The sequence below is a fragment of the Pleurodeles waltl genome, chromosome 3_1 (genome assembly GCF_031143425.1).
Source record: "Pleurodeles waltl isolate 20211129_DDA chromosome 3_1, aPleWal1.hap1.20221129, whole genome shotgun sequence".
Lineage (NCBI taxonomy): Eukaryota > Metazoa > Chordata > Amphibia > Caudata > Salamandridae > Pleurodeles > Pleurodeles waltl.
Window position 1 is genome coordinate 1,157,341,065 of NC_090440.1, and position 25,810 is coordinate 1,157,366,874.

At 42.3% G+C, this 25,810-nt stretch overlaps 1 protein-coding gene across 1 annotated transcript in view; it reads right to left on the reverse strand.

Annotated features, from left to right (window-relative positions):
- LOC138285029 (neurotrimin-like) overlaps window positions 1-17,390 on the reverse strand; it is a 972,192-nt gene extending 954,802 nt beyond the window's left edge. Inside the window, exon 1 of the mRNA XM_069224458.1 lies at window positions 17,213-17,390. Coding sequence (XP_069080559.1) covers window positions 17,213-17,264 — 52 coding nt within the window. The 5' untranslated portion in view covers window positions 17,265-17,390. The remainder of the gene's footprint in view (window positions 1-17,212) is intronic.
- Between the last annotated feature and the right edge of the window lie 8,420 nt (window positions 17,391-25,810).

A 25,810-nucleotide genomic window follows, 5' to 3' on the forward strand; every position in this document is an offset into this window, starting at 1 on the left:
AGAAGGGAACATGTGAGGGATAGATGAGAAAAGCGAGATTGTGGAGATTGGCTCATTAATAGAATGTCGTTGAGGTAAATGATGAGTCTGAAACCTTGAGCCCTGAGAACAGCTACTACCGGTTTCATGAGTTTGGTGAAACACTATGGAGCCGATGATAGACCAAAGGGTAGAGAGGTAAAATGAAAATACTGGTTTGACCACTGAAATTTGAGGAACTTTCTGAAATGAGGGTGGATTGGGACAACTAGATATGCATCTTGAAGATCCAATCGAACCATCCAATCCCGTTGAAGGAGCGTATCTCTGAGATGGAGTATGATTTCCATCTTGAAATGATGATAGACTACAAAGTGATTGAAACCCTTGAGATTTATCACAGGGCGCATCTTTTGGTTTTTCTTCTGAACCAAGAAAATGGAGCTGGTAAAACCTGATGGATTGGGATGGGTAGGAGCGATGGCTTGTTTTTGCAAGAGGGATTGCACTTCTGAAGAAATGAGGAGTGCCATGTCTGAGGAAAAACCTGGAAGAGGGGTAGCTGTATTTGAACAGGAATTGAATAGAGTTCTATGGAGTAACCTTGAACAGTGTTGAGAATCCAAGGGTCTGCCGTGATTTCCGACCATTTTGCTAGGAAAAAACAGAGACGTCCTCCTATTGGTATGGTAGGAAAAGTAAGACTTACTTGGTTGTGAAGAGGATCTTGAATTCATGAAGCCTCAGGAGCGGAAACCTCTGCTTCTCTGAGGATAGAATTGCGGCCTATACTCCTGGTAGGACACATTGTGGTATCCTCTGGAACCTTGGTTGTGGTATGAACGGCTGGCAAATCGGTTCCTTCCTGTGCCAGCCTTTGCAAAAACACGTTGGGAAAACATATTTTTCAGCGATTGCTGAGCCTTGTCCAACGATGTAAAAGTTGCCACATATTTGCTTAAGTCTTTAGTAAAAGACTCCCCAAACAGTGCACCATTAGTATGAGTGTTTGGTTGTACAGTAGCCAAGTTGACCAACTTAGGATCAAGTTTCAAAAGCAAATCCTTTCGTCTCTCATGAGTGAACGCGGAATTCGCATTCCCCAGGAGGCAAAAGGTGCGCTGGACCCATAGGGTAAGTTCTTCTGGGTCGATGAAGGAGCCGTCAATCCTGGCTGCCTCGGCAAGGTCAAAAATACGGGTGAGAGGACCCAGAACGTCAAGCAATTTGTCTTGACAAGAAGCCCACGCCTTATCCACTCCTTTGCGTGGATCCTTGCCCATTTTCGTAAAAAATGTTGACAGAGGTTGCTCAATAGAGGGAGTAACAGAGATATAATGGGAGAGAGAGGGGCGGGGACATTCCGATTTTAATTTAGCCCTGGTTTGTTTGTCCAAGGGGCAGTTAATTTTGGCAGAAACATATTGAGCAACATGGTCAGCAGGGACCAACTCAGTAGAGTTGGGATGAAGGATGTTAGAAGGGTCAAACATCGGGAAACCTTCAGGGTCTAGAAGGGGAATAGGATTGGAAACTTGGAAGGAGGATAACCTGGATTTCTTTGGGGGAGGGAGGGAAAATGTACTATTGCCCTCATTGTCCGAAACATTGGAATCAGAGTCCAAATCAGGGACGTCGTCGTCCGTATCAGGGATGGATGAAATAATCAAGGGGGAAATAATATTTTTTTATTTAGTTTTGTGTTTTAAACTTGGTTTCCCGTTGTCCAAATTTTTATACTCCTTGGTGGGAGCCTTGTGAGGAACCGCGTCCTCTGCCACATGTGAGGAAACCTCACTTTTCTTTTGCGCCAATTTTCTTAATTTTTGGGGATTTTTATTGGGAGAGAGGCGCGGACTGCATTCCGCCGCAGCCTGGGCCGACATAGAACTAGAAATCATGTCAGAAAACTATAATTCTAGGTTTTTGCAAAATTTTTGTATAGAAGAGGATACCGCCTGTTGAACAGAAGATTTAATGAAGGCAGTGAACTCCTGCCTGATATCCTCGGCATCATCATGCTGTAAAGGGGAATTATCTGTGTCCATAATGAAAGGGAATAAAGGAGCTGGTTAATAAGGGGTTAAAATAAAGTCAGAGCCGAGAAAGAGCTGAAGCCCCACCTATGGGCGTCGCCTGATAAATCAGGAAGCCGTATATGGCGCTCAGCAGTCGGAGGAGGAAGGGAGCAACGTGAAGAAAACAGAAGGTGAAAAGAAGCGTTATTTTTTAGGGAAAATAGCAAGCGCGATAGGCAGCAAGGCGGCAGAAGGAAAAACAAACCCAGCGTTTCCTAAGACGCAGCGAAAGCAACTGCCGCGTGAGGAAACGTTGGGCAGTTGAAAAACGAAGCGCGCACTGCGCCGTGCGCTGTGGGATATGCAGCAACGTGCCGACTAAAGGAAAAACCTGTGAGAAACGCGCAAAGGCAGTGGCGCCTAATATTATACAGTGGAAAAAACACATAAGACGTAAAACAGAATAAATTACAATATGAAATATGTACACAAGCATAAAGGGTACTTAACTTGACTGCGAGCATCAAGAAAAGAGGGCTGTTCACAGTCAAGTGATGTCATAATACCCTTGTGTGCATTGTGATTGGTGTATACTGTTCTGACTACGTTTTTATTCCCATTGGCTCTTGTTCTCGTGCCTTCTGGGAATCGTAGTACGTTTCTTGACTGCTGCTATTTATTAAAGTAAGAAAAGAAACGCATAATAGGAGCCTCCGGCATTGACATAAAATTGCCTAGCCTAGATCAATTGGCTTTGTAAGTGCCTGTTTCTAGGGTGATACCACTGTTATGGCACATGTGATAGCGCTTATCCCCACCAGCACTGAAGTAAATATCACCAATGTAGAAAGAGAGAAAGAGCTGTGTCTCCGAAACCGCCTCCTAAAGAGTGTAAAATTATTCCATGGCTGGAGAGTCCCAAGATACCATCCCTTAAAATAGACACATGCAGGCGCCTCGGAATCTCAGAATTCTGCAAATGCTCTATCATTAGACAGAAACTCACAAGCCACAAATGTAGAAATGCCAAGATTTCTGTTAACCTTTAGTGTCTCTAGAGAGGTCGGGTAATTATATCATCCCTTTCTGTTTTAAATGTTACCAATGAATATTTAGTGTGGAGAAAGTAAACAGGAAATCTCGGCTCGGTCATGGGAGCTGAAAGCTCATTATACAGAAAGAGGTTGTTGTTGGAAACTAACATAAGTATTATCACAAGAAGCTGGAAAGTTTTCGAGCTAGACCATCCTCTAATGGGGGAATGGTGGGAATTAGCGGTGTTCCTTCGCCTGCTAAATCAGCTAAGTGTGTCTCAGGTAAGTGGTGAAAGGTTTGCTGGCAGTCCAACGTCGTCAACGTGGATTTTAACTGACCATGGCTGCTCACCAGGCCGATTTCAAGCCCCAGGGTGTTCCACCTTGAAGTGTGATGCATTATGTGGCTGCAAATGTCTTGAAATGTTGGCAGTGGGACCAGCTATGGTGGAAGAGCGGTGAGTATTGAGTGGTCAAGCTGTGGGCTTTGAAAGGGGTCAGGGTGGTCCTGTATAAAGGCACTTACATTGCAGGGAGAATTGGTTGGGGTAGAGATGTGAAAGGGATGTAATATGGGTGTTTCTGGAGTCAAGTGTCAGTCAGCAGCAGTCCACATGTGATGCCTTACAACAGAGGGCACTGCGCCCTGCTGCTGCCAAGGGCCCCTTACAATGCCCATTTTGTGGTTGTCAATTTTCACACTCTGCACACATTGAAGGGTTAAAAAAATAGGGCAGTCGGTGCTTTAATGCGACTCTCCCTTTGGGGATTGATTCTTTGGGATAAAATTGGAGCCAGCAATATTTTGAAGAAATCACAATTTTGGCCTTACAGTAAGGTGTGCAAAGTTTTCCGATTTTTCTTTGGTTTCACCCTTGCAATTCGTTTACTACATAGTGAGGTAATGTGTGTGCTAACAGGAAGCAGCCAGACAAAACCCAACCCGTGGAGTTTAATTCGCAAAAGCAGCATACATCTAACACAATCGCAAGGCGGACAATGTTTGCAGAATTGTTTCCTTGGGTCAATCCACAATAGATGTAACATAAAGTGCATGTAATGATATGTATGCAAATATCCTGAAGCAAAACGCATTGCAAACTACTCACAGTTTTCCATAAGGTGCCGGGAAACTTATAATGAAGAAGTTGAAAAGTCATATACCCTTATTCACAGATAAAAGTGCTGTGAGACTTCAATTTCCACACAGCTTGAATATCTGGTTTCTTCCTTTGAGAATCAATATTATTGGATTTTAAATTAATTTGCATACTCTCTCCACATGCTCGTTCTGAAGTTAGCACTAGGACTGATAGAAATGTCAATAAAAATGATGTGATTTGCAAAATTCCCAAATCTTGGGTTCCTGAAATTTATCAAAATTTTGCATTAAGTGATTTTGCAATTATATTTTTAAATGAGAACATATCTTCCATTAAAAAAAAGTCTTACGAAATATCCCGCATAAAATTCACACAAAATTCGCACAATATTTCTCACTGAGACACGTTTTCTTCTTGACCCATTCTCCAGTTAGTATCTTTCAACTTCTAAAATCATTTCTTTCAGCTCTGTTAGCCTGTAGGCTGAAGTGAGTTGCAAACCGGAGTGGGCAGTGGAGTCACATAGGTGTTATAGCTCCTAATGTAAGCAATGACAATAGATCTCCAGAGCACCTATTTCAGAAGTATAAGACTTAGGGACAAACTCCCAAAGTGGGACATTGTTTGAGAAAACCCTAAAATAAATTACCCTGATGCACAAGGATTTTTTTTCCCTAGACCCCAGAGTATTTTTTCACTCCCCGAACCTGCCATACTTGCTTGAGAGACTTGGGCAGAGAAATCAGTGGAAACCATGAAAAGGGCGGGCTACTACCAGTGAGACTTTACAGTCCGTTCTTAGTTGGGTCACTACAAAAAAAGCTTCCCAACAGTAAAGCCAGTGCAGGCCCTACCTGATGGTTGTCTCACCTCTAAACGAGCCAGGAGGACTGCTACAATTTATAGTGGAGCACTCACTATGCTGAACTCTAGACCCCCCTTAGCATTCAATTTAACAACCTCCAATGACAACGTATGGGTGGAGTTTGCTTCCTCAGAGACCTCTGTGAGCGCAGCTACCCTTATGGATTTTCATAGTGAATTGCTTGCTCCCCCCTAATGATCTCTCCATTGCCTTACTATCCCAGTTTGTCTATCCCGATCTGTTTCATGGGATAGCCAGACTGTGCTCATGTTTTGTAGTACTGCACTCATTGTAACACAGCATTCATCCCAGAAATGTAAGGAACTTCGAATATTCAATATGTGTACCTCTCACAGATGTGTAGGGAACAAAAACGGACCAATACATGACCTCTGCTGACAGATGATTATCTCAAGCAAGAGAGGCATTCAAACAACAGGCTGAATCAACCATTGCTCCCTATTTGGAGGGTAAAGCACTAGAGGTCTCTAGAAAAGCCCACATTTCACGACCATCCTACACATGAACTCCTACTATATTGTGTTATCACGAAAGGTAAGAAGCTCAGATTCCATGTTCATCAATAATTGAGCTCCATCTCCCTGAAAATGACTATAAATTCATTAATTAACCAATTAATTAATTAACCCATACAGAGAGATAACGACCTAGGTGAAGGAGGCATTCTGACTAATTGTTCATCAGTCTTTACCTCGGCTCATGCACCAGAGTGGACCACAACAACAAGCATAGATAGAGGGATTCTTAATCCAATCTCATTTAAAACTCCCCTGCTCCTCAGTAGGCGTAACCAAGTAAAATGAGGCTTCTTTCAAAACTCATGAAGTGTTTAACCTCTCTAATGAAAGATTTATGAGCGGCTGAGCCACTCCAGGTTAGACAGACTCATTTCCAATAAATTAAGACCTTCTGTGGAGCGAACACCATTAGAAAACAGGCCAAGGTCCAGGGAATCTCCATACTTTTACCCCTCAGGAGGTACTGGTACTACGGGTTTGCCTAGACACTGGGAATTCTGTGCTTTGTCTGGATGTCCAGGCAATAAAAGTGAGAGGTCAGCCCAAACTCAATCTCTATTTCAGCTCTGATCTCTGGAGATGTTCACTAGAGCTAGCAGGAGATTTAAACTGTGTTGCCATGTTGTATTAGGCTTCTTTAACAATATACCACCACACAGCGCTTAATGTAAAAGAATGAGTGCCAATGTCCAAAGCTCTGCTCAGAATTCCACAGCTGGTGCTAATAAATGTCACCTTTCTGAATGCATCATCCTTAATCCACTACCAGACATTCCCTGACCTGTTCTTTTTCTTGCAGGTTTCTGCTTACTCCCTTCGTGAAGGTTTTTCCATCTTTCTCTTCACCTTCTCTTCCTTGTGTTTGTTATTCACGCTTTTGCTCTCAGTCGGTGTCTGACGAGGCAAAATAAGTTCAGGTCCTCAAAAATGAATGCCGGTGGGCTCCGACCCAACCACCGGTCTGAAATAAAGCACTGTCATCCTCAGAGTTTTAGTGGGGCACTGTTCCCAAAAGTTTAGCCCTACTTCAGGAGCACACACCGCCACAAGGAAGACGAAACGCAATGTCAATAAAATCTTTGACAGCTCATCACCAGAGGTGGAGTGGAGTAAATGCCCTGACCATTTAATATTTGACCACTGTAAGGAGACCTTCATCAGAGGCGAGATCAGACTCTGTGCCCATTCAATGCTTGATCTCCTTCAAGTGGTGTCACCACTTCATACACGCCCGCTAGGTGGCCTCTCTGGAGAAGCCATCACTTGTAATAAGGGTATATTTTCTTACTGCTGTGAAGGAGGGAGGAATGTGCGCCTACAATCAGCTCTTGTGCTGTCCTGTGTGCAGCACCAAAGAGAAAGGGAGAATTGAGAATCATAACCTGAGAGCGTACCTGATTCAGCTGTTGCCAACGTGCACGAAATATCTAGAAGCAGCTGGGCTCAGGATTCATAACAAAAGCAAATAAAGATATTTTACAAAAATGCACGATTGAAAAACTATTCCAAATGCTTTTGAAAAGAGTACCCCTCCTAACCAAAGCTGAATTAGTTTCTGTAATTGCTTTCTTTGTTGCCGCATGGCGCTCCATACAGCTGGCACATTTAAAAAAGCAGGACACGAAGATTAGGAACAGATCACAAAAACACAGTATTTGGAAAATAAACAATTCAGGTTACAGACTCACTCGTCGCCTGCTTGGGCTTCCGATGCCACTCTGTAGGCACACATTATGGGCGGATGGATAGACAAACGGACTGACGGATGAACTGACTGGATGGATGAGTGAGTGGTGAGAGGGAAAAACGGGACAGGAAATATGGTAAGATGGATAAATGGATGGACGGAGAGACGGGTGGATGGATGGATTGATTGAATGGAGAAAATAGAGGAATGGGGAAAATGGATGGATGGACTGTTAGCTTATGCAGTGGCCAGATTGACACAAACTGGACAAATGGATACAAACAATTTGCTGAACTAAATAATTGTGCTTCAGTTGTACGGCGCTAAATTGTGAGAGAACACGTAACTACCTGACAGTTTAAAGAAACGTGTGCAAGTGCTGCGAGCTTGAGATGTAACATGGAAACAACTGCACACTCACAAATAATGTGTAAAGTATGCAGAGCTCTATCCAGATAAATTGAAAGTGTATTATATATGTTACGTCCCTGCCTTAGTAATGATATCATTAGGTTAACGCCACACCTTTAATAAGAGGAATATGTTGACTTCCTGAACAGTGCTAGGGAAGCCGAGGACTGAGGGAGTCTGCATCTGTGATCTTGAGATCAGCAGCTCCTGCTCCTGAGGTTACTCAATACATCCTTCCCTCTGTTTTCTCCCTGCAACCTCTGTTTGGAGACTGAAATGCAATGCAATTGAGAATAAATTGCAGTAGCTCCCTGTCCTGGAATTGCTACATCGCAAAGGAAAACAGTCATCTCCATACCCTTTCTGAGAAGAGGACTACGGCCTTCCACCAGTCCATAAACATACCGTGTGGATATTCTTCGCTTGAGTTATTACGGCTTTAGGTGATTGTTAAGTATTCTAAAGCAACAACAATTCAGCAAAGCGTTAGAGAAAGTTCTGGAAATCTTGTAGTCACAACACAAGTGTCCACCACAGAGCACTAGTGGCCGTTTGACATCTCAAATGTATTGCTAAACTATTCTCCTTACCAATCACAACTTTGTCTGCTAGGGGACTGGTTTGGACGAGGTCAGCAATGGAATCCATAGATAAAATGGCAGGTTCACCTTCGCTGACACTCGTGGCTTTGTCGTCTGCTTCACCAAGGAATGGAGGCTACTCTACTGATGAAAGTGTTGAGACAACCACTAGATTTTGATTTATCACTCGACCGTCAGCTTTGGTGAGGATACAGTTCTGGGTGCCCCCCACCCCCGCAGAAAGAACAATAGATTTTCACAAAAGTTTATAGATCCCAAACGTAATGAGGAAAATACTGTCTGGCACCCAAGAGATTCTTGGGGCTCATGCTTTGGTAGATAGGACATCAAATGCTTTCATCTGTCAGAATGGCAGTAGTTTGCTAAATAAAAATCTTCAGTCCTAACTGCTTTGCCATGACATTTTCACTCAAAGTGCTCCTGTTGACACAGTGTGAGCGCTTTTGGGGACAATGTGATACCTGATGGACTACCATGTCACTTTGCAATATTTTGATTTTATGGAAACAAGCACAAAGCATGAGGAAATCTAGTAATCTGGAAAAGCAAAGTCCATCACGTGCCAGAAGTTTTATCCCTGCTGTGGTGGATATTGTTATTTTAACTGTTTGTGACTGTCACGACTATCACAGGAGTCATGAAGAGGAAAACATAGTATTAAAAGTTCCTCTCTAAATAGGCTATGTATTTCAAAGCTCTGAATATGACAGGTCCAGGGAATGAGCCTTTAGAGCGTCATTTTCTGAAGTAGAGCTAGCTGGGACTGTGACAACAGAAAAGTTGAGGTTACCCCAGCACTAGATTAGGCAGGGAAGTCCCTGGACCATGACATCCAATAGATCCCTGTGAATTCCCTGTTTCTTCCGAACTGCGAATAGCCCCACAGAAGTACATTGCCAGTGCACCCACATAAAGTCAGAGAGTCCACCAGAAGTATAAAGTATTAGTGGATTTTTTGTCAAATATCCCTCCCCAATGGGCTCTTCCGAGGGTTAAGACTGCCTCGTTGAACAACTAATCTCTGCCACACTCTTGTTATCTTTAAAAGGGGCGGATTTACCATTACCAAAACTCCAAACGATCACATAGAAGTACACTGTTTGTACAAGACTCCACAGTTTATTTGACTCTCCTGTGGTTGCGGTGGTAGATCAGACAAGGCCTAGTTGAAGGGTCATTTAGGATTTGGTGCACAGGGATAGGCTACCGCCAGCCAGACCTGCCATTCTTCAGCTTTATTTTGAGGTGAGTACCTGCTAGGTTTCTGACAGGCGACCTTCAGCAGGCTTTGTCATCTAGAACTTATGAGCGGCTAGCTTATCTGCCGCAGGCCACCCAGCTCAGTGCATCCAAAAGGCTACCCTCTTTAAGATGGACCTCCCAGTGTATTTTCCTTTCTCCCAGGACTTCCAGTTCCGTTCAGAAAAAAATGATTAATGCTACTCATGCTCAGAGGGAAGTGTCCTTGCGTTTCAGGGCTTCTGAGTTTTCATAATTCAAAATCAAAGACCAGTTTTGGAGATTTGTTATGTCTCATGTCTCTCTTTCCTCTCTGTTATGTCTTGTGTTAGTCTTGAGCAATGTGAGGTAATTGAACGTTGGTGTATTTAGATTAAAACGTTATCACCTGGTCAGTTGGTGGGAGGTGATTTAAGAAACTGCTCTTTCTGCTTCCTCCCAATGACTTTATAAAGGTGAACCTGAGTTCTCAGCTAGATGTCTTAGCTTTACTTACAATATTGGCAACAAGCGCTGACCCACAGGACAACAGAACATATTTGGACAACTGAGGCTTTCTTTCAAGTCAGCAGCATTCAACTACCTACTACTAGCATTGCTGTTTCTACTTCTGATCCTAAAAGTGAGAGAATCGCTGTCTCACGGGAACTTTGCTAGTGATCCTGTTCATTTTGTGGCTGCCTAAGTTTTGCATGAAATCAGCAAATAGCTCGACATCTGGCTACAGTATGGTACGTCGGGCTTGCACAGGCATGGAAACCGATGACGTCAGCTCCATGAAGCCTAAGGACATATGATTCAGTAAAGTGTCCAATTTAATGCAGACACTAACACTGTATAAGTCTGTGATGCTCTTCTTAGGCAGTGTGGGTTCCAAATCTTGTGAGCTTCAAGGGGAGTTGTCATCCCAAGAGTCTGGAAGCGTTTTTAACACTATGCTTTGTTATCTATTGAGAAGAGTGAGAAGATAATTTTACCATCTTTAAAGGAGAGAGTACAAGCTTTAGCATGGGCTAGCAGTGCTAATATGCAGAGAGTCCAAAAGCCAACAAAAACGGGTTCCCAAAACAGAAGAGGTGAAGGCAAACAGTTTGGTGGTGACCCTACAGAGAGTGACAAGTCCAACAGTTAGTTTGCCCACCGTTATATTGGACTCTGAATCCTCTTATTTTCCGAAAAATCACCACAGAGCTGTTTTTCATGCTGCAGGAGTAAAGACTTCAGTTGAGTGATGCTGGCAAACAATCCAAAACTCTTACTCCCATGGGCTCAAAAATGTGCTCCTTTCCATGTGACTCCTGCTGATTTGAGATTTTTGAAAGCTCATGACCGGGCTCAGGGCCTACATGTGACATTTATGGATGATTCAGAAGTACTATTGACATTCTTATTTCGGAGCTGCTGTCACAATAGAAGCCAGTGGAAAGCTCCGGACCAAGAGGTGTTGGGGTGAAAATTGGACTTCCACAGAGCCCGGTCAGTCATGAATAGATAAGAAACCATTCCTTGAGATAAAATGGTTGTCTCGGCACCAGATGCCAGGATCCAGATCAAATATCTAGGTAATTCATACGAATCTTATTAGGCTCAATTCCACTTTCAATCCTTTATTAATTGAAATACTCAGTAGCTGTGAAAATAATTCACCAAATTATGGTTTCTACCACTATATTAATGTAGTCTGTGATTCCGGCTTGCACTATACGGTTGACCACAGAGCCATACAGACAGGAGCATCAGGAAGGTGTGTAGTGAACAACAAGATGTGTTGGGCAGATTGCTAGAATCAATAAAAACGCAGGCGGTCTGCCATGATGGAATACACTCAGGCACTGTCCAGTATTGAGTACCTGTACTTCTTAAATCTGAAAGGGAGAGTACCTCCACTTCTCAATCACTGTTACCATACATTTAACGGGCGAGTACAGGCACTTCTAGGAAGCAACCAGGTACTGTTTGTAACCAGTACCTACACATCTCTGTTTCCATTAAAGGCACTGCTTATAACCCACGCCCGTCGTGTCACAGTGTTGACGCGGCTGATGCGTTATTTACCGAGCTACCTTCTTCATGCCATCACTCTTTAACGCTGCATTACTTTTTAGGGTCGAGCCTGCGTCGCGTCATTGTCTTTCATTGGTTTGTGGGCTTGCCGGTTAGAATCTGCTTGCTTTGATTAGTGGAAGGCACGCATATGTCATGCCTTTTCCTGTGGTTAGCTCTCCTCGAGCATAGCGACCATTTACAGAAAACATGCAAGGCTCGCTGTTTCCTTTCAGGTTTGTGGACTACTTTTTCTCTATTTTCGCAGCGCGATCTCGCTTGGCAGAAGTCGAGTGCTTTGCATAATATTGATCCTGTTACACAGTTAATTGCACTTTTGCTGGTTACGTACATAATGGCGCTTTTGCCGCTATGTTTCATTACGAGTGAACTGTAGCAGCGCTGTTTTTTTCTTTTAACACGGCAAGAAAAATCCGGTTGGGAGTTTACAACTGGTAATAGCTGTAACTCCAACAAATGCGAGATCCTAGTGCATTGCAAATGCCTGTTATTTTCTGGTAGGCAGTTTTGCTGCCACTTACTGGGAGGTGCCTGGCTCCCAGTTACAGGGCGGCCATACCAGAGGTTGCTTGCCTGATTTTATTCTGTTTGTCAATTCCTTGTTCTCATCTATTATTTTAGTTTGGCTTCCTTTTCCAGTAGCAAACTATCATGGGAGGCTGTGACAGGTTTCAGGGGTGGCTGGACCTCAGTTTTTTTTTTATTTATCCACCTTGTTTGAATTAACATCGCGCTACAGAGAACCCTGGTCTTAAATCTAAAATTGTATTCATCTTATGTTCATTCTCAGCATTTATCTGAATTAGCACAGGGTTTGAAGAAAGGCATGTTTGTAGGACATTGTTTTAGCAAAGATACATTGAATACTGGATGCATTTTCAACCACTAGAGCACTTTTACAGCAACTGGATTGACAATCTGTTCACATTCTTTTTTAATTTTTAAGAATAATATCCCATAGCCGGTTTTGCATTTGAAAATTTAAAAAATAAACAATGACCCCCCTCGCCATGGGAGCATTCTCTCATGTCATGGGGATAACAAATGTTTTCACTGCCCCTTAATGCCACGTTTTTCATGGGGGTGACAGGTTGTGAAAACTAGCCATTTGCCTGCCCACTCTAAATAGGGAGGGCAGACAAATGGGTAAAATCTGAGAGCTCTTAACTCTTCGGCCCGTGGAAGTGTATGAGAGTTGTGGAGATGGAGCAGTCTCCACCATCTACACACAGAAGATTTGCCTGAGTCTAAATGAGGCTGGAGGACCTTCAGGTTGGTGGAAAGGGTCCTCTGTCGCCAATGCAACAGAGTACCCTTTCTGCCAACATATAAATCAGGCCCTGAGTTTCTAAATACACTTTTGTAAAAAACTTAGGGCCTGATTGAGAGTTTGGCGGATGGGGTTAGTCTGTCACAAATATGACTGATGTACGGTCCACCGTATTACGATCCCATTATATTCTATTAAACCGGAATACGGCGGACAGAGTAACCCAGCCGCCAAACTCTAAATCAGGCCCTCAGTCTTCATTAATCAATGCAATAGAATGATCATTCAGAATCTTAGAGGACAAAAGTAATGGTGCATTATCCTTCAATTGGCTCATTTAAAATCATAGTGAGAATGGAATAAGAACCACCTGAGTTTCTAAGGAGACAACGGATAGCAATGACTTTCAAAAACATTTATAGTATGGTCTTGCCCCAACAGTCAATGTCCCCATTCCTCAAAAGACCTTCTGATGACCAAGTGCTCAACAATAATAATGGTACAGTTTAACTTACTTGGCAAGAACCTTTTAGAAAAATAAGCTGTCAGATAACCCTGTCCAATCTTTGGGTTTCTATGAGATAATTAACCCCGGTAACATGCTAGAAAGCATCTGACATTAAGGAAATATTATATATAGAGGACATTTATTTGACTACAAGGTATAGTTCCAAATCAGTCACACAATTGTAGCTTCATTGTGGGAGTACCATATTTGCTTGCTGCTTATTAGCTATACACAGAACTCTTCTGAAGAAGAAGATAGAGCAGTCGCACAACCAATAACTGCAGATACAGCAATCCTTCTTGAACCTTTAAAAGGTGCCTTCCAAAAAATTCACACAAAATAAAACAATTTGTTTGGCAATAGCTGATGTTCAACTGAACTATTCTTGCTGCCCAGTCAATACTGGGGTTAAATAAAGTCAACCAAGTCATAGACAAAATAACTTTGAACTGATGTACATCTATTAGAATAAAATAGATCTTTTCAGGAGGGAGGACATAAAAGAAAAAAAAAAAACAATACACTGGAGAGACAATAAAGTCTAAAATGTGTTTAATGCAAAATATCCAATAAGCAAACAAACTAATGATTGACAATTGTTTTTCAGTAGACCTGAGCATCCACCGTAAATCAGTTGGAGTATATAATGCTAAACTCTGTATATTGGAGGAACGTTTTATACAGTTTTTGGTTGTGCTGGTGATGAACAGGATCTGGCAGAGGTCACACCAGTGAGGTTGCAGAACATTCTTCCTCTGATGTATGTGTATAAAAACACAGTACTCAGGCTGGAGGGAGTGGCAGGCTACTGTCAGACACTCAAGTAAGGCTGCTTCGACTGGAGAATGGAAACTGAAGAGAAAGTTTTTACATTTTGTGCAATATTTTAAAACTACATTATCATTTTGTTGTAAGTCTAATGTAGCAGCAGAGACTGGAAGATTTAAGGGCAGCATAATAGGTCATCCCGTCATTATCTTGTAAGAGCTTAACTTAGTATTTTGAGTAGGTACATCCAATAGACCTCAAAGCTAATGGCAGAGCATCAGGGCAAATCAGCTGTGTTTCAGAACATATCTTTATTTTTTATTTTATTTTTGATTGCACCAATTAGTCTTCTATACTTTGTTTACTGACTCTAGGTGAAATGTGCAGTGGATGTGCTGATCTGTCCCTAAGAATTCGCAGATCCCCTGCTCTACATGCAGGATGATGTTTGTTGCTTGGCCACTTCATAAGGGACTCAGGATTTCGAAATGTAATCTCTAAGTACAGCTATGGCTACTGCCGTTGTACAGAGTACAGTTTCCTACACCCAGAAAACATAAAGACTATGACTAGGACATTTGTGTATGAATCACACCTCAGTATCTGAATAAAACCTATCAGCAGGTGCATGAAGGGGCACCAAGGAGGAGGATATGCACTGGGGTTGACTTGATACCTTTCCTAAAATTATAAGACTGACAAGTGACACAGGAGTGACAATGATTTTTGGCAATATAAGAAAAGAAAGGCATGTGGCTTTCTGCAGCATCAAACTAACATGCTATCTCTGCCAACATGAGCAGTAATACAACAGGGTTGAGCCTCCCTCTGGCCTCTGCTCCCGGTCTCCGGTGCACTCTGCAGCCCAGTTATGGCCTGAACAGTGCAAGCACAGACTGTCTGCACTTGTGCTGTTCCTGGTGCAGCGTGCGCCGGGTGAGCTCCGCTCTGCTGGCAGGGCTAGTGGAGTTTTTGGACTAACTCCGCGCTCCAAGCGGAACGCAGAGTTCCAAATACTCTGTTAGCTCTGCCAGCGGAGCAGGAGCTCTTTGCACTCCCCTATTAACAGTATAGCACCAGTTAATGGTGTTGGAGTGCAGCTTTTATATTCAATATTCTTGTGACATGCTTGCAAAATAATGTATAACGAAATTGCAGAGAAAATGAATTAATGCATTACTAATGTCCGCATTTGAAATGTGCCCACGGGGAGTGGCCACCAATTTATACGATGATTAATGAAATTGACTAATAACTAATTAATAATGTACTAATGTATGATTTTGTATTAGTACTGAAAGAGATATGTTAAGGTTTTGCCAAATTAATTACTAGGCCTTAGTTAGCAAGGGTCTGGGCCTAGCTGCCTGGTCTCATATTAAATTTGTTTTTCTAACGTGCAATGTGCTGTCTTCCTGAAGGATATGAAGCTGTACTTTTCCAGTGGCTAGAGATGTGTGTGTAGCCGTATTAAATTCTTACTCATGAGACCCGACTTGCTCAAGGAGACATTCTTGCCGAATGCAACAGTGTAATTCGCAAAAGGTACAAGGTAGCCTAAACTGGTAAAGACAATGGAACTACTCACTGGAGAAACGCGTGTAACTTTTCTTACCTGCCATTTTACCCGATGAAGACGTAAATCACAGGAGCCAATAAACTACATGGGAACTGTCTTAGGTGAAAATTCTAGAAAGGTGATCAACGAACTATTGGACAGAGATAATGGTGCACCAAGTATTGCCCAATTGGAAATTGGAGGCTTGTTTGACGAGTTTGATATAACTCCATGCCACACAAAGAAATCAGCCATTACCTAGCCATTACGTGCCTTTTTCTGAACCATTAGAGGGACACTCTTGCTGTTACTCTGATATTCTGTTTTAGCCTTTGCTGTTTGGTTCTTCAAACCATCCTTTCTTTTCTTGCCTTGCCCGGTGATTACTTCTCCTCCTTATGAGGGAAGAGCTTTTTGCCCTGCCCTGCTGAGACTTTGCTGTTCTATCATGGCTGATGGCGAATCGACTGCTGTCCTGAGGAAGAAGACTGACTCTGTATGCTGACCCATTACGGAGGGTAACTATATGATGATAAATTGTAATTGTCTGTTTGCCTTTTCTTTCTAGGTACCAACTGCTCTTTTGACAGCGGCCATAGTTAGCATTTTTCCAAATTCATGTTGCTAAATTGTTTTGCATGAAGCCCAACATGCTGATGCTAATTAGAGGTTAGTTAAGGAATTCACTAAATCGGATGCAGACAAACAACTGAATCTTTGCTTTGTTGAATATCGTACTAATGATACTCTGCTAAAGTTGATTCATGTTGACATTGTGCTTTGTTCTAATGTTCATGATCTTTGCTTTGCTTAAGTCCTATTCAAGTTGCCATATTATTACAATGATGATGTGTTTTCTGGTATTGAGATTAATAAACTTGCTAGTAGAGTGTAACAAATAGGGAATAAATATCATAAATCTTACTAAATTGGTGTGGTTATTCATGGCTGAAAGGTCATGAGGTGTTTCGATTCTTATTAATGTCATTAACTAATTTGATTGATTAGTATTGTGAATACTGTTGAAGTTATTGATCTATTGATTGAAATGCCAAATAGATATCTGTCTTAAGGTGTCTCCAATCAGGGTCAAAAGGTTCATTGGCCTAAAACGAGTCCCTATTTGGGACGCGTTATCAATGGCGAGCTCTACAAAAATTCCAATATTTACACTAATTCCAGACACTACTTATGTCCCCCTTCCAGCTGTATGACATTACCATGCATTTCTTTATCACGCATAATTTTGCAATGCAGATTTTGCAACGCATACCACTACCACACACCTACATTAATTCACATGTAAAATACATGTACCATGCAATCCTCTACCAGGCATACTTATACCAACCACCCTTACTGTTACATCGTTATTTTAAAAAGTACAGTCTAACACTGCTGCCTACTGTTCAATACAATACCTCACCAGTAGCCCTTAAATCAAATTCTTATATCCTGTTTTAATTTTTACGAACACATTTATTATAATATTTACTTTTAAAACAGATATATATATTTAATATGTATCAACAAATGTTATTAAGTAAAAAATATTTAAATTGCTTACCACATATTAACCAATACAAACATATGTGCATTGAAAAGACTTGTTTGTACATGTTTTCCACTCCAGCTACACTGGAATTATATCTGAGCCGAGCAACTGGCCGTCTCTTCTTGCAGAGAACTGAAAGCGCTCTTGCACCGGATTCCGCCAGTTCATCAAGGTCGTCCCTGCTCTGGAGAACGAGCAGGCCTTGTGCGTCTAATGCATCTCCCGCCTCCCCCGCCTCTCGCGCCGAGGGGCGGGGATCGGGCGCCAAGCGGAGGAATGCAGATTGGAGAACACGGATTATTACCAGCAATGATCTAGGGCTGAGCAGAAAGCTGACAGGGCTGTTATTCATACTCCGGGAGAGCCCTGCGGGATTGAGAGGAGACGACAACAACTTGCTTTGACCAGTAAATTAGACAAACATGATATAGTGAAGGATACAGTAACTGCATAGGGGCCTTCACCAGGGACCGAGCTCAAAGATTTACTGAGGCCCGCAGCGTTGCAATGGCCTCGCCGGGGACGGGTTGCAGGACCATCGTCGCTGCGCTCCGGATGGCGCCTAGCGGAGGGGTCTTTGGCTGTATGTTAGAAAGTGCCACTAGAACTCCCACACATATGCCATTTAGCCTGTTCCATGGCGCTCTTTCTGTTAGAAACAATGGGCACATGACACAATGCAACATGCACGGTGCCACTGTGTGTCACACCGCCTCTCTTCACCCGGTCACCCAGTGTGGAGGCAATATCACCTCGCGACAGGGAAAGCGAGCTGGGAACCACCAACCACACAGTGGATTAGCATCTTTCCGTCTGAGGCTGGGAACAGCTGATGTCCTTTAAGGGGAAAACATCCCAGAACATCAGCACCAGACTCATCGAGCATTTTGTTCCTGGTGATTTGAGTTTGGTGGTAGAATTCAGAAGTGCCTCCTGGGTGTTTCTTTGTGATGAGGCCCCACACCCTCCACAGCCCCACACATCCCTCGCATGCCACAATATTTTTCACGTTAACAGATATGCAAGTGGCATGCAGACTATGGGCCTTGTTTAGACTCTGGCGATGCTATATCAGTCTGCCAGGGGGTGTAGTCAAGACCTTGGCCACCCTGGTAGCCAAGGTCCGCCAGCCTTGTTTAAAAATGCCTGCATGCCTGTTGGCTGGGTGAGTGGGCATTGGATACCTTCACATAATTGAAGGTTTGCCAAGTGGGTTAAAGTGCCGGCTCATCAACAAAAACGTTCTCAGAGAAAGTAAACTTCCAAACAAAGAGCTTTTTTCCAGATGTGCACGAGTTTGTCTCCCCGATATGTCTCGGTCATTCTGCATCTCTCCTGCCTGTGTCCACTGTGACAAGCATGGCATATTGGCAAGGAAAATTAGTTATTCAGCTCCGCCCTCAATGGGACGGAATGACTGCTACTGTTACCCAGTGGGTCCCTCAATCGATAGACTGCTCGGGTAGAAGTTTGCACCAGTAAGCCACTTCCCCTGACTCCAAAAGACCATTGGAACTTTCAGCTTGATTACAGCGGTGCTCCCTCCCTGCCACACTCTAAATGAAGTGCTATATCTGAAAATATTCATTTGCATGCGCACTACAAATTTAAGACACCGTGCTCTATTAATGTTCTTTATGCAAGACGTTCTGTTACATCGCCACACAAGATCAATTCTTAGGAGCCATGTTACATGGGCACAGGCACTATGTGTAGATAACCGCATAACATTGAAACACTGCTTTTAAGAGACCATGTTATGTGGTCACTTTCTGCAAGGATCACTGTTACATTGATATTCTGTGTAAATACCACTGCTTCCTGGGCACTCCGCAAGGACCTTTATCACAAAGGCAGTCCGTGAATGGATGCATGGACACTTTTTGTATGTAAGGAGTCCTGTTACATGGGCACTCTTCCTAAGGTGCCCTGCTAAATGGGTACTATGTGCATGGATCTGTGTGACACTGACACTGTGTTCAAGGTTCTCTTACATGGGAAATCAGTGTGAGGATCCCTCCTACAGTCATGCTCTATATGTCAGATGCCCTTCACAAGAAGACTCTATGTACGGATTTCTGTTACATGAGCACTTTGTATGAAAAAGATCCATGCTACGTGAGTGTGGAAGCAACCCTTTTACATTAACACACCTTTGTGAAATTCCCTATTTGATGGAACTATAAGAAGTGCAACAACAAGGGCACTTTTTGCGAATGACCCTATTAAAAAGAACTATGGTCCATATTTATGAAGAAAGGATGCAGCACACATAGAAGTACCAAATTGTCATTTTTGAATGATTGTTTATGTGCAGGAAGGATAAACAATCATTCATGGCCTTTTGCTCTTTCTATGTGTGCTGCAGAATGCAGCATATATAGAAAAAGAAAAAACGAGGAGTGCACCATGCTAACACCACTCCCCAGGGGCGGCATTAGTTTTTGGCACTGCCACGGATTTACGATTTCTCGTAAATCTGGAGCAGCTTCCAAAGCAATGGCTGCTGGGGTGGAACGCCCACAGCAACACCCATTGTACGCCCCTCTGCTGTAGAAAACTGCATCAGAGGGGCCCATATTTACAAGGCAGCGTTAAGCCATGCAAAGTGGTTTAACGCCACATTGTAAATATGGAACATGGCACAGCGCCTCTGGAGCATCACTAAAAGTAACACTCCGGTGGCGCTAGGACCTTGTAAATCTAGCCCTATGTACAAGCCTGTCTACATGAAATGCGGTGTTAAGGAGGACTAATAAAAGTATCTTGGTATAAGGAGAATGTTGTACCGCACTCGGTCTAAGGAGCCCTCTTACATGAGCACTGCTTGTAATGATCCTAGTTAAATCAGAGCTCCGGCGTAAAAGTAGCTCTCTTTAATGAACAATCAGTGTTAGGAGCCATTTCACACTGAACACTGTCGAAGAGGCCACGTTGCGTGGTGACTCAAGGTGTAAGATGTCCGGTTGCATGGACACTCTGTGAAAATATCTCTGTTTCATAGACACTATGAAAGATGCCCCATTACACTAATATTGTTTATGTACAATTCCGTGCAACATGGACATTCTCTATAAGGAACCTTGTTAAACTTGACACCTTCTATACCTTACCACATACCAAAGTGTATCTGTGTAAGCTGTTTTTACATGTAGCTCTGAAAGGAGCTCTGGGTACGCGGGCACTTTATATTTTAGAGAATATATAAGGAAGATGTTCCTTCCTGTGTTTGAGGGCAGTTTAGACAGTTTTAAAGAAAATATCCTGTTTGTAAAACCACTTCTCTGTGTGGATTTCGTATATTGTAAATATCCCTGAAAAGTCTAACTGTAATGCTATTTTCATAAGAAGCCCACTCTGTTTTCCATGTGACACATGGACAATTGATATTAAAACATGATATTAAAACAATAATTTTTAATTTGTGATTTATCTTGCATGATCAGTTTGTATTCCTATAATATGGGCTGGCCTCATCCAGAAGCCATGTTTAAGAAAGATCTGTGTTTAGAAGGCCTGTTAAGTGATTCATGCAGGTAGAGTACCCTAGAGCAAACAGTCACTTCTCGACAATGAACTCCATGTACATGGTATATGTTTGTCATTAGTGATGAACTTTGTACATAAAGGTTTGTTATACAAAAATATTGAAGCGACGAGCCGTGTGCACTCTGTGCATAGGAAACATACATACACTGCAAGCATGACACATAAAGAGGAGATTTATTAAAGCTTAAGCAATAATGGGGAAATATTTTCTTAACCAAGCAGGAATGCAATTTGCTCAACATCAAGAACTGGTCTTGCATGTGCAAATGACTTGTTACTAAATGTAAAAGTATTGGAAATCCTAAACTTCTTCTGTTAAAATCACTGTGACCAAAATCCTTCTGTAACAGTAAGAACGTGTGTGACATTCTCTCTGTTAAGGCGATTACCAGCCACACAAATTCTTCCCACCTCTCCCAAGCATTCTAGGTTCCATGCCAGAGACTTTTGTTGTCCATTATTAAATCCTGCTTCTCTGACCTGGACATACAAACACCCCGTCGTCGTACATAATTGAGCCTTTCCACTCAACGTACTAACATCTCCTCAAGGACAAAGAACATATAGGGATCACATCTTAGAATTGATCACTGTACAAAACCTATACAACAAGCAGGGTAAGATAAAGGAAACATCACTTAATTTCACTTCTTGGTGAAAGTGGAGCTTGCCCACCTTGCCAAGATATATTGTAATTGACACGTGGCAGCACAGCCGGTTGATTTCCAGCCTGCAGAATGTTCCTCCCAAGAGGAGTGGGCGATGGTCGTATGGTAGAGAGGAAGGTATGGGAGGGAAGAAAACTGTGTAGAAAGCAGAGTAGGGCATGGGATGTGGGCGGAGGCCTTGGAGATACCGTGGGCAGACAAAAGGATTTTCTGGTGGAGCATGAGGGACATAAGAGCTAGAGGCTATACAAGGGTTGTTGTAGGAGATTGACAATGCCAAACCTGTGACTAACATCTGTTCCTGAAGCAATCAGTCCAACTGCAGTTATAAAAGACCCATAAAGTGCACTATCACCCAAAAACTCTAATGGCACTAAGAAAGCCACTTTACAAAATAAGGACAGTATAAAGGCTATCTAAAATGTCGACTAAATAGCCTTCATTTAGGATTACATTTCAGATTTTAGATTACACCTGAAAAGCAGGTGTGATGCAATGGACCTGAGATGCAACGGGATAGCATTCCACAAAGTGTGCACAGGAGCACTTTTGTGTGCCGCTCTGAATCTGAGACTACTTAAAAAAAATGGTCAGAAGTAACCTCTAGGACACTGTATTCATGTTCATAACTTCACAGACAAAGACAATGGTAGATTTATCAACAATGACTGCAAACATCCTTAGGTAATCATTGTGCACAGTACACTCCCAGTTTACATTTCACATTTTACTTCATTTTGTAGTCCCTAAAATTATTTGCTTTTTTCCACATGTGCTTCAGTCATGAACATCATTTAGGGGTCGCCAGAGGTCGCATCTGCGACCCTTGGCTTGCCCCTTGCGACTCCTGGAACTGCCTTTGCTTCCCCTAGACTCAGAGGGGGCAAATCAGCGCCAGACACACAGGGGCAGCTCCACTTTCTTTGTTTTCTGTTAATTGTATATTACAATATAAGTGAATAATGTTTTATTTTTCACTATTAGTGTAATAAGGAATTAATTACAATTTTCTGGAATATGGCCCTCCCTGAGAGCTGAGGTAAGTAAAAAGGATTTTAAATGTATGTTGTGTGTGTGCTTACAGGGGAGAGGATGTTTAAGTGAAAGTGAGGGTGTGGATGTGTAAATGTGTGTGTAAGTGTAAGCATACGTGTGAGTAAAAGTAAAGGTGAAATGGCGAGTGATTTCAATTCCGTTCACCCTGGCAGTTTGGTGAATTGACGTTCATGGCTTCAGTATTTCTTTTCAAGCAAACATTTGACCCCTGGTTAGTACATACTGCAAACAAAGGTTGTAAGTGAGTGTTTATGAATGGTCACTGTTTTTAATTGACAGCTCTGGAGTTGAGGCTAAAGACAGTGTGGTCAGTCTACGTGCACATGCAGTCCTTGACTACTGTGTGGAGTGGACAGTGTGATGGTCACACATGCTCCAATTATAATTGTGGGAAAGTGTATGAAAGAGACCCACATCTGTAGAAATATGGACAGCAGCAAAGGAAAAGAAAATACAGTGCTTACAAGTGAGAGAATGGTTTGTGCCTGTGTGGGGGGGAGAGTTAAGTATTGACCCAGATCCCTAGAAGAATACTACCCCTTTCACAGACATGAATAATTATTAATTCACAGTCTCATATTTTCAGAATTGAAAAATTTTCAATTCCAACTACTATTCACAAACAATAATCATCATTTATTTTACAAGGCTGTATGTGCAATAACTCTGAATTGTATTCCATAGCACAAGTATTTCTATAATATGTTTTCTTCACACCTTCTTTTCTTTACATCTTGCATCCCTCACAGCCTTAAAGTATCTTTCTAACTTTTGAAAAAAGGTTTCAAGAAGTTTGCAAGCAAAAACCTTTGCAACTTTGCACACTCATACTTTGATCCCGAATAGTGGGAACCATTCATCATTTAACATGTGACTGATTTCGAATCCGATGCCTTTTAACTATCTGTTAAGAACTACAGCGATCTAGAAATAATTGTAACACGAATCAATTAAAAACTCCCCATTTTGAGTTCACTACGACAAAAAGGTTAATTACAATTGTTTAGGAACAACAAATCGTTTATTCTGACCTAGAATACTTTAATAAAGTGTTTCCACGCGTTCTGCGTTACGACTAAGCAAATTGAGAACTATAAAATTGGTTCCATGCTGCTGTCCTAGCCGAAATAATGAACTCAGGGCTAAACCTTATTTCAGTACATTGTCTCTTTTTTACTCTGCAATGTCATTCATTACTAATAATGGTAGTTGAAGTTATTCTGAGAGGAAATTCTAGAAGGTTAGGAAGATGACTCATTTAAGCTACAAGGAATGAGTCTCAGGGCTCCACGAAAAGTACTGGGCATGCATGAGGGGTGCAGACAGCAGGGTAACATAAGGCAAGGCGATTTGCTGTTGCGCTGTCTTGGGCAGCAAACTACCAAACACTCTGTGTCTCACCCCCACATGTGTAGGTCACCCCTCAATCTGTGGTATGAGCTATATCCTGACTAGGGTTTGCCCAACTGGTACTCATCCATCTTTGAAAGCTTAGAGAGCCCGAGGGACCTTGGTGTATAAACAGCTTCTCAGTGTTTAGCTTCATTCAGATTAGCAGGAGTAGGTGGAATCTGGGCTTTTTAAAGCTTGATTAATTTCTGGTCAGGTTGCCAGCCTTGATAGCTCTCCAACATCCGCACCCCTTCGTGGGTTCATTTATTCAGTGGTAGACAGTATAAAAAATGAATAAAATACAATGGTGCATAACTACTGCTTCTGTCACCAATTCCAACTCTTGCCCTTTTTGTATCATTGCACTGCATCAACAGCATCTCTGCCTGGCATTTGTCTTTGTTTGGATTATTTTATTTTATGCCTTTTTGTGTATAACCCCACAGCATTGTACTACCCTATGGCTAAGCTGGTAAATCCTTATTATAATTATAATTTGCCTGTCAATCTCTCCCATAGCAGGACAAACACACATTGGCAGCTATCATGCACAACAGGACAACACTTACCTTATAGGCTCAAAACAAAAACATTACCCTCCAAACCACACATGCTACATGCTGTAGCTTACTATCCATAAGGGTAAGCACTTCCTCTGGCTTCACGGGGGTATTAATCACTATACAAATGTTAAAATACAATACAATGGTCCCCCTATATAACACTTATTTTTCCTTTTTTTTAGAGACTAAGGTTTCATTCATGCTGATGTATTAAAGGGTGCATCATTTTTGTTTTATTATGCTCAAATTGTCAGGACTCTTCTGGCTTCTCAAAATTGGCCAAAGTTTCCTAAATTCGCCTGATTTGTCATTAGGTGTAGTTAATCTGCTGGCCTGCCTCTTTTAGATAATTTCTTTTCTGTGATGGCCAATGTGTAGATAATCCTGAAGCAGGAGATTGTTAGTGTGCAGGGACAGACTGGAAACCAAAATGAGCTTTGGCAAGACTGCCAATTAACCTATACTGAATGTGGCTATGACTACAATCAGGCAACGGGTGGCTGATTGATGTAAACTCGTCCAGCTGGGAAAGCAGTCTGTTAGCTTGCGGCCTACATGAAAAATGTTAGAGTGGCACAATGACCAGACCGGCCCCGTTGGAGCCTGCAGTGTTCTGGTGGTCACCAATTGGTTCCCTGGAGAGTTACAGGGAAAGGTGGCACACAGGGGAACAAGGTTCTGGATCATGTCAGGTGCAGAGTTAAGTTATGCACCTTAGGGCCAGGCCAGAGGGCTGCACCTACGGACTACACACATGTACAAACCCTTAAAGACCATGAAGGCTGGGGAAGAGCAAGGGAGTTCGCAGTTTGCCAAAGTGGCAGGGTAGGAGCCACAAAAGGGCACAGCGTTTCTCGAAGTGTTTTTTTCTTTTTTAGATTGTAAATCTAATGACTTGTCAAACTCTTCGCATGCGTTGATATCGTACTGCCCTTTTCCAAATTATTTTCGGTTTCCAAGTACCAGTGCTAATACATACATATATTTGTCTTAATGCTCAAAATACGTTTCATTGACTTTTTGCTGATCCCGTAACAAACAACTGGAAATGTTCCCAAAGGCACTGTAGCCCCAAGGAACAAAAAAACCCTCATTCTCTTGAGTATGCACTAGTTAGTGATGAAGTCTTAAAAAACCTAAATCTAGGTTTTAGCGGAGAACTATTTTTGAGAAAAGAAAATTAGTGTGTAGAGAGAGATTCTTTCAAATCCCATTTGTTTCGATCCCTCCTGAGGGAATCAGCAGGGACCATCTGTCGACATAAGCACGGCTTCCGGAGGAAGAAGATGTGATGATACAATTTCTGAACCCCAGAGACCACCCATAATGAAATATTCCAATTCTTTCGCACAGCAGAAACTTCTGCGCCTTATGTACAGATG